This window comes from Microtus ochrogaster, unplaced genomic scaffold, assembly GCF_000317375.1.
Source record: "Microtus ochrogaster isolate Prairie Vole_2 unplaced genomic scaffold, MicOch1.0 UNK8, whole genome shotgun sequence".
Classification (NCBI taxonomy): domain Eukaryota; kingdom Metazoa; phylum Chordata; class Mammalia; order Rodentia; family Cricetidae; genus Microtus; species Microtus ochrogaster.
Genome location: NW_004949106.1, coordinates 492560 through 502230, shown reverse-complemented (window position 1 = coordinate 502230; position 9671 = coordinate 492560). Strand labels below are relative to the sequence as shown.

General features: G+C 45.2%; 1 protein-coding gene across 1 annotated transcript in view; it reads left to right on the top strand.

Moving 5' to 3' along the window:
* The first annotated feature begins 498 nt into the window (after positions 1-498).
* The window catches only part of Kiaa2012 (KIAA2012 ortholog), a 97824-nt gene continuing 88651 nt past the window's right edge, over positions 499-9671 (top strand). Inside the window, exons 1-2 of the mRNA XM_026788872.1 lie at positions 499-877; positions 2487-2753. Coding sequence (XP_026644673.1) covers positions 794-877; positions 2487-2753 — 351 coding nt within the window. The 5' untranslated portion in view covers positions 499-793. The remainder of the gene's footprint in view (positions 878-2486; positions 2754-9671) is intronic.

Here is a 9671-nt window from a genome sequence, read left to right as displayed (position 1 = left end):
CATTGAGAACCAGAAATGCAAAGAAGTCAGAACTTGCCGGTGTCTCCCAGTCACTCACACAAAGCAGCCATGAGTAAAATGAAGCCTTCTGTCTAGTTCAGGGGATCCTGGGGCACAGCCAAGGGACACATCACGAGTGGCTTTTTGTGACCTAGAGGACTCTCTGAGTCTGTTAATAGTTGGCAGTGACAGGCTCACATGTCAGGGGAAAGGGAAGACGCTTGTTAAAAGCAAGATGAACACCCATTAGAAAAAGACACCCCAACACAGCTTCCCATCCCACCTCTTACCCCCAGGTCTTGGTCCAGTCCCTTCAATGTCCAGTGGACAGCTTCCCACCCTCACCCCAGCCAGTGGAGCAGCAGTGCCTTTGCCTGGGTTAAAGGACTTTATTTCCCTGTGCTGCCGTAGCAACCAGGAAACAACCTCCCTTCACAATGAGAAGGATGTGGTGTCTTGGCCCAGATTCGCAGATGCATGTGGTTCTGTAGCAAAGCAACCGGGTCTCAGAGACAAAACAAGGGCTCACAGGAGCCCAGGGTATACAGCCTGCTGCCTGAGGAGCCTTGCAGTTCCGCCGCTCTCCTCCCCACAAAGATGTGTTCTGTCTAAACTGTGTGGCTGGAAGATCCTGGGTTTCTGTGAGAGGGGAAATACATTTCATAAAAGGCCCAATGTTCGGGGTCTCCTTTGGTTTGCTGTTGAGCTTTGGAAACCCTGAGGCGTGACCAGTTTTCAGCCTTCAAAACCGAGATGAACTGCTCTTGAGAGAGGGTGTAGTCAGGGAGGAAACATGCTCGGTCTCTCTCTCCTGAGCCGGGGACACGGGAAGTTGGTCCAGGACAAACAGAAGTTGGAAGTCTATTTTGAACCAGAGGTGAGTCTTAGAACTTGGGGGGAGTGGAGGGAGAGCACACTTTGAGCATGGGGAGGGACGTTCTGTCTTCCCAAGCTGTGTTTTGGTAAATGTTGGAGCCAAGATGGTAGAGGTCACTGGCAGATCTTCCCTTTTTGCCTGACCCCCATAATTGCCACGGGAACAGCCTGCCTGGCTCACCCTCACGCCCTACTGCCTTTGCTTGAGCCTGAAGGAGAATCTGAATTGTCTGGAGACTGAAAATTTGGTTCAAGACCAGAATTCCTACCTGGTCTTTAGGCGATATTAGGAGAACTGACTGCTATTGCCTTTTAGGCACTGTGCTCCGAGGCTGAAATGCTGGTGGTTTATTTATTTATTTATTTATTTTGCCTTTGGGTGGTTGTTTTGAACTTTGTGGAATTCAACACGGGATTCATATTTCATGGAGGACAAAACAAATTTCATTTTTGGAGATTTTTAAAGAGGTGGCATAATTTAACTCCTGAGGCCCACCAGGAACAATAAACACTTTGGGGTACTTTGTAACTTCATAGGTCAAACAGAGAGCTCTATCCTTGTGGAGTTTTGCCATGATATTTGACCTTCACTGTGTTAAAAGATATATAAAGTTTCAAAGGACTTCAGTGGCCGATGGCACACACAAAGTATATAACTCTTTTATAGGCTCCTATATATAGCCAAATTAGGCAATGTTCCATGATCTGTAATGTATAGGTAGCCTCTCTGTGTGTAGCTGAAATGGTAGTGGGCTGGAATGGTTTCTCATATTTAAACTGGCTACTAGTCCAAGCTATTTATCGTCCTTGATAGTTCTGACTGCTTGCTTGCTTGCTTGCCTACCAGGAGATGCAACTGGCCTGTAACCTGTACTGCGCTCTGCAGAAAGTCTGAAGGCAGGCACGGATCTCCTGAAAGTTGCGTGGAATAAGATGGATTTGTGCACCAAGTTCTACTAACTTTTGTTATTGTGTTGGATTTCTGTGTGTGTGTGTTTTAAGATTTCTTTTATTATTTTTAATTAAATGTAGGTGTGTATAGGATTGCAGAAAGTGGAAGCCAGAGTCTGACCCCACACTCTGTCCTCTGACCTCTACACATGCCGTGGCCTTGGTTGGGCATGTGTGTACACAATTGATGTGGGATTTCCCTCTGTATGCTGTGATTATCACTGATTAATAAAGAAACTGCTTTGGACCTATAGCAAGGCAGAACTTAGCTAGGGGGAGGGGATTAAACTGAATGCTGGGAGAAAGAAGGCGGAGTTTGAGAGAAGCTGTGGAGCCACCGCCAGAGACAGACAGGGTGAAACCTTGCCAGTAGGCCACGAACCTCATGGTAAAATATAAAATACCGGAAATGGATTAATACTAGATGTAAGAGCTAGCTAGCAACATACTTAAGTGATGGGCCAAGCAGTGATTGAAATAATATAGTTTCTATGTGATTATTTCTGGAGTCTGGGCGGCCGGGAAACAAACAAGTGGCCTTCTACAACAACACATAAATAAATAGACAGTTTTGAAAGCCGAAAACTTTGCAAAGACAGTGTTTGCTACAGAAGGATTTTCCACAGTGTCTTAATCAAGGCATTTTCCTTTCCTTAAAGGACTATTTGAACTGGAAGTCCCCGGAAGACTATGTCCTAGTGAGCAAACCCCAGGATGGAGACAGTGCCAGCCAGCACTCCTGGAGCCTCTTTCTTCCTAAGACCTTCAGCACAAGAAAGGGGGCGCTGATCCTGTACTCAGAGGGGTTAGCTGTGTCAGCGTGGACACCCAAAGAGAGGAAAAGAGGTCACCGGAAGAAGCCAGACCTTGAACTGCACACGCTTCAAGACCTCAAAGAAGCCATCTTGGCTTATGGAAGGAGACAGGTGGGTTTGGGAAAGGTGCTGGTGATGTGTTCATAAATGCGCCTGCAGCTTTGAATGCAACTTCTTGGTCCCCAGGGCATGAAACTCAGACTTCCAGCTTTGTCTATATGCCAAGAACTACTGTCATGAGGCTCACAGATCGTTTATGGGGAAAACTTCAAAAGCAAAAGGACTCTGGTATTATCAATTCATATTTCTCTTTCAGTTACGGGGATGCCAGACTGTAATCAGAACCCACGAAACCCTGCCTCACAGCCATGGGTATCATAATTCAACCTCTGATGCTCCTAGCTTGTGGAAATGAGAATTCTTTAACTATTTACCTTGAGTCTTTTGGCATCAGCAGAAGTTAACTACTCTTTCCATTCTGCATTTACTGTTAAGGGGAATCTCTGTTGTCCTCTGGTTCATTCTGTCTGATGTGCTGACATGCATGCATGCATGGCCCCTGCTTTCTAAACCACATGCATCAGCCCTTTGGTGGAGGCCCTGAAAGAGTCTGTGAAGATGTATCACTCTGAAATTCTAGATTGGGGATGGTGGGGAGGGTGGGTTACTCCCTAGTTTCAAAGGCTTTCAGTCCCCATAAAACTTTAGCTCTTGATAGCAGACCCTTCACACACTGGCTCTCTCTTCCATGTCTACCCATGTCCCACTTCTTCATCCCACCATCTCAATGATGGACCCCTCAAATCCTCTTCTAATGCAGACTAGCTCACCCCAACAACCCCTTTTCTCAACTCAACTTTTGTGCATGTTTCTGGATAACTCCTACACATCCTTCAAAACAGAACATGTTACCTCACAATCTTCTTCCTCTTCCTTGGGCAGAAATACACCCCGGCTTTCTCCTTCCACATCCCATGGTGCACTGCAAACTAGTCTCTTAGAGCAGCGAATGGGATGACACCTCCTCTAGGGCAAGCACTGTGCGAATTGGTTGTGCACGCTTTCAGTGTTTCTTAGTTAGTCTCCCATTGTGGTTACCAGGTGTCTTAATCACACTGTAGACCCTCCAAAAGGAAAACCTCTTCTGTCCCCTCCCTCTCAGAAGTAGAGAGACATAATGGCCCTGACCAAATACCCCACTGCCCTTTACCATGAAGTCATAAATTCTCGGTTGAACGAGAAATATTTATTAAATGTTTACTGCGACTTTAAGCTATTGCTTAGTTTGGTCGTCCCAATGCCCCTGTGAGATACAGGCTTTCTCAGCAACCTCCCTTGTCCACACGTATCTATCCTTTAAAGACAGGATCTCACTGTGTAGCCCAGGTTGGTCTCCAATACTTGATCTTTCTGCTTTAGCACCACGCTGGCTCTTTTGCAGATAAGGAAGCCAAAGCTTAAAGGGGTTGTGTGTCTTGCTGAGGTCAGTGAGTGAGAGAATCAGAATCCAAACCTGGGTCTGCCGACCTCTCCATGGCTAGCATGGGCATCCTACTGTCTATGAACTTGAAGGGACTCCAGAGGTCATTGTGCCTGGCCCGCTTGTTCTCTTGCTCTGCTCTGTTTATGGGGTTGAACAAAGGCGCCATACAATTCCAGAGACATCCATGCCAACATCCCAGATCTTTGCCACCCAGATCTTTGCCAGTAGGGCACATTGGGAGAAGACCAGGAGAGGAAGAAGGGGAAAGCCTGGAGAGTTCCCCTTCCGTTCTTCCCCAGTTGACAAGAAACACCTGCAGTCCCACACCTTGTGGGTGATCCTCAGCCCTGCTCTTCTCTTTGTTCTTCTAGAAAAGGGTGGAATCAACTCCCCGAGACTGTGGATCTCAATGTTGCCTCAATATCTATTTGACTTTTGCACACTCCAATCACCTGTAAACAATACCCTAAATCAAATTCCTTCTGTGTTTAACATTTGTTTGTTTGTGAGGGTGTATCTGCCATGGTATGAGTGTGCAGGTATGTATGTGCTTGCATGTGAGAACGCACACATCATGAAACACATGTAGAAATCAGAGGATAATTTAGGCAAGTCACTTCTCTTCTTCCACCTTGCTAAGCAGGCATCCTCCTTGTTGCTTCTGCTGCTGGGATTCGTTTTCCAGCCTAGCTGACCCAAAGCTCCCTGACAACGCTCCTGTCTCTCCCTCCCATCTCACCATAGCAATGCCAGGATTACAGATGCATGCTAAAGCACCCAGATTTTTCATTATGGGTTCCAGGGACTAAACTCAAGTCATCAGGTGTGCACAATTAACACCTTTACCTACTGAGCCATCTCCCTGACTCTGGAGAGTATTTATAATAATGACTAATACTGAGATTTGCTGCACCTGTTATCATTCTAATTGCATGATAGCCTTTTTAATTCTTTATAAGGTTTGATCTATTCTCCTAGGGTGTTAAAGCATACATACATTTTACCCTTTTTATGTGATAAACATGCTGGCACCAAATACATTCACATTATCGCACAACCATTACAACCATCTACTTCCACACTTCAAAAAAATTACAAAAAGTGGGGCTCATGGGCCCAGCTGTAGAGACACTAGGTCTCCCCAATTCAACTGAGCTAGGAACTAACCAACCAGTAGCCATGACAACGCCTAGCAGATCACAGATAACCAGTAGATAGAGGTTGAGTGATCATATTCGTGGCCTGCGTTGTCGTGGGGAGCCACAACATCCATCCAACAGGAGGGCACATCCTGGTGAAGAATTCTAATTCATGTTTCAGTGACATGATACAGGAAATCTTCGAGACAAGCTGGAGTATAACTTAGTGATATGCTGTGAAACAGTTGAAGAGGGGGAGGGTTCTGATTCTTGTATTATTATTGAGTTAGTGTTGTATGTATTTATGGGGTACAGTGTGATAATTAGATGCATATATACAATGTGTCGTGATCAAACCAAGAGAGCATTCCATCAAAAACATTCAAGCTGAGACATCTCACAGCTTCCCTTAGACTTTGCCCTAACCTCTTTTTTTTGCATAATTTTTTAGTTATTTTATTAGTATGGGTGTTTTGCTAGCATGTATTCTGTGTATCACTGCATGTATCTCTGCACGTATGCATGCAGAGCCCTCCAGGTCAGAAGAGAGCATTAGATTCCCTGAAACCATTACAGACAGTTGTGAGCCGCCATGTGGGTGCTGGGAACTGAATTGCGATCTTCTGGAAAAGCGACTATTGCTTTTAACCATTCAGCCATCTCTTAAGCCCCATCTTAAACCTCTTATTAGTCCGGTATAGTGATCTGCATCTATACTCCTGTGTACCCGGTTGGCTGAGGCAAGATCTTTTAAACCCAAAACTTCAAGACCAGCCTGGGTAGCATAGTAAGTCTCTCAAAATCCAAAGCCAGAAACAACAACAATGCATACATTAATTTTTGACTTATACATATGACTGTACAGACTTACGAGGTACAGTGTGGTGTTTCAGTACACATGTGCTATGTCTGCTCACACATACGTGTGTGTAAATAGGAGAACTGGCGTTTGACCTGGCTTAGCATCCCATTCTGTTTGGAGCCTTCGAGTTTGACCTGGCTTAGCATCCCACTCTGTTTGGAGCCTTGGAGCATCTCCCTTTAGTTATTGATAAAATAGGCAGTTGGTTCTTGTGAGCTACAGCCACACCACTGTGCTGTAGAGCACCAGAACTTTCTCTTTCTGTATTCTTCTTACCTCCTCCTAACACACACTCCTACCTAGAGGTAGAGCACTAGAGTGCTAGTCTACAGCCTGGTCTGCTTCTTACAGCATCCACGAGGGACTCTCTGCAGGTGTCAGGTGGGGAAATGAACTGTGAAGAGGTGAGAACAAAAACTCAGTTCAAATTGACTTGGTCAACCTGGACCAAACCTTCTAGAGAAGTCTAACGCCAAGTGGTGTAACGCCAGCCTATTTAAACTCAGTATAATTTAGGGGGGAAAAAAAAACGTTTCCTGGCATAATATAATCCCCAGTGCACAAGAGGCATAATTACATCAAAATTCATCTCAGGGTACATGCCATTTTTTCCAAGAAGATGGGTTCCAGAGATAGGCTACCTGGACTAACTTAAGGGCCTAAGGAAGGATCTGGCCTGGTCATAAAGATATGGAGGAGATCTCTCGTGCTATTAGACACCTCTGGTTGCTGGTTATGGGAGCTTGGGGGAGTTCCTAGCAATGCAGATAATGTAAGAGCCATTTAGATTATTAGGTAATTATTACCCAGTAGTCTAAATGACTGTCCAGGTTGTAGGAGCCTCATATGGTCTAGCCCAACAGGTAACACAGATCACCAGGCTGTTAATCACCTCAATTCCCAGTTTTCTGAATGAAGAACAGGTTCCACATCCATTCATTTGAAAGGACAATCCCGTGTGCTTAACATTCCTGGTTTTTCCGGAGATCTGTGGGTGCAAGGACCTTCATGCTGGGCTCCCAACACCCATGGGAGAAAGACCCCTACCTATTCATCTATCTGTTCATGGGCATCTGGGATGATTCTATGTCTTAGCTATTGCTGCCAAAATAAACGTAAGAATACAGGTATGGTGATTTTATTTTCTTTTACGTTTATTTTGGCAGCACAGGCATTGCCAAGTAGTGGGTTTGATTGTGAGATGGATCTGCTTTCAGTGTTTGTGGGTTCTCCATGGCAGCTGTATACTGATTAACATGCCCATCAACAGTAGTAAGAACTTCCTTTGTTCCGTATCTCACCAGTATTTGGTATTCAGTCATTTTTTTGTCCCTTTTAAAGATCATTCTGTTCTGTTCTCAGACTCACCACGCAGCTGAGAATGACTTTGAGCTTCTGACGCTCCGGTTCCCATCTCTAGGTTGCTAGGTTTACAGATAAGCATCCTATGCCTAGCTTGTCTGGCTGGAGATAGGACCTAAGGCCGTGACATGCTAGCAAACACCACATCCCCAGCCCCTGTGTTTTCGGCTTTTTTTTAAATTACATGCATTATGCATTATCTTGTGTGTGTGTTTGTGTGTATGAGTAGTTCAGAGGACAACTTTTGGGTTCCTTCCGCCTACCATGTAGGTCCCAAGGGTTGAACCCAGCTTACCAAGCTTAGCATCAAACACTTCTATCCCATGAGCTACCTACCTGGATCTTTTTATTCTTTATAACAGTTTTTCAAATTGGAGCGAGGTGATCTCTTATTGAAATCTTGATTTACATGTCTCTGCAGCTAATGGCATTATGCATTTTTCTTATAAATCCCTTGCCTGTTTTAATTTCTTTTGAGAAGTGTCTGCATAAATCCCCTCTCCCTCCTGCCCTGAGACAGGGTTTCTCTGTGTTGCCCTGGCTATTCTGGAACTCACTCTGAAGTCCAGGCTGGCCTGAACTCACAAAGATCCATTTGCCTCTGCCTCCAGAATGCTGGGATTAAAGGTGTGCACCATCACTGCCTGGCTAATTGCCCATTTTTAAACTGAATTCTTAGTAAACTTTTTTGAGTTCCTTCTATATTCTGGATAGTAACCCTTTGTCAGAAGAAATACTTTGTATTATAAGCACTCCATTTTGCAGGCTTTTTCACTCTGTTGATTTGCTGTGCCAGAGCCTGTGACTCTGGAGTAATCTCATTTGTCTAACTCCGTGCTTTTGTTGTCCGTGCTGTTGGCGTCTTCTCGCCATGACTGCCTCTGACTGGAAAAGTGGCTTCTTGGAGGAAGAAGAATTTAAACAGAATCTTGTGGTAAAAATAAAGACATAGGTGAGCAGGAGCCCAGAGCAAGCAGAGGGAAACAGGGGCATCAGCCAGGCATGGACTCTTGGCTTGCAAAATACATCTGCAGAATCTGGCGAAGGCTGAATTGTGGGGAGCTTTACCTGCCAGCCCTGGCATTTCTGGGCATCTCTCTTCACCCCCTGTGGACTTTTACACACGGAACCAGGATGGTAGCAGCTGGCTGGCCTGGCCATTCTGACCTTCCTGGTACCCTGCCGCCCTGAGCAGGCATACAAGCCCTAAGCTCAGCTGCCTTCTATCCCAGTATAAGTAGGCAGGACTGCAGAGGCAAGGCTAGGCACAGGGACCTGGGAGAGCCCTGGTAGATGCGGAAAAGGCAGCCTGTCAAGCAAGCCTCTCATTAAAGGTGGAGCGGCTAACAGGCTGTTCCCTGAATGCTAATTACTCGTCTCAGAAGAAGCCAGCAGAGGGTTGACTGGCAAAGCCAAGGCAGGCTGAGCAGCCTGAACCCACCGCAGCCTCCTGCTGTCCTGTTTATTTCCCTCATCCAGAAACTCCCTCCCAGGCTCCCTTCTGTCTCCCTCTCTGTTCTCAAGTAACCTCTGAGTGGGTGGTTACCAGGGAGGACGCTCTTGGGAAAAGAGGACTCGGAAAAATATGGAAGAGAAACGGGTGGGTTCCATAAGTTTAGTTAGATTTCCTCTTTATAAATATGATCTAACCGTATTGTTAGAAATTTGATTTAAATTTAATATAAAAAAAGAATGATGTGCACATTCTTGAGCCCGGCAGCGTAATATTGCTATTTCCAGCATTTTAATATTTTCTTTCTGTCAGCCTTTCCACCGTCATTATGTATAAGATGCACTTTTAAGAGGTTGTAATTACTCTGGGGGCTGTAGAGATGGCTCAGCAGTTATCCCTAGAGGTCCTGAAGTTCAATTCCCAGCAACCACATGGTGGCTCACAACCATCTGTAATGAGATCCGGTGTCCCCTTCTGACACGCAGACATACATGCAGACAGAACGCTGTATACGTAATAAATAAATAAATCTTTTAAAAAGAAGAGGTTGTAATTACTCTAAGTCATTCTTCCGTATTTTGCCTAGTGTCTACCCACATTATATGTATTGGAATAGCTCTCACCCTAACTGGCCTCCTCTGTGATCCTGCTTTTCCCTGAATGTGTCTGTTCATCCAATGAGGTGGCTTTGTTCACTACACAGGTGTCACTCAGGAAATTACCAAGAGAA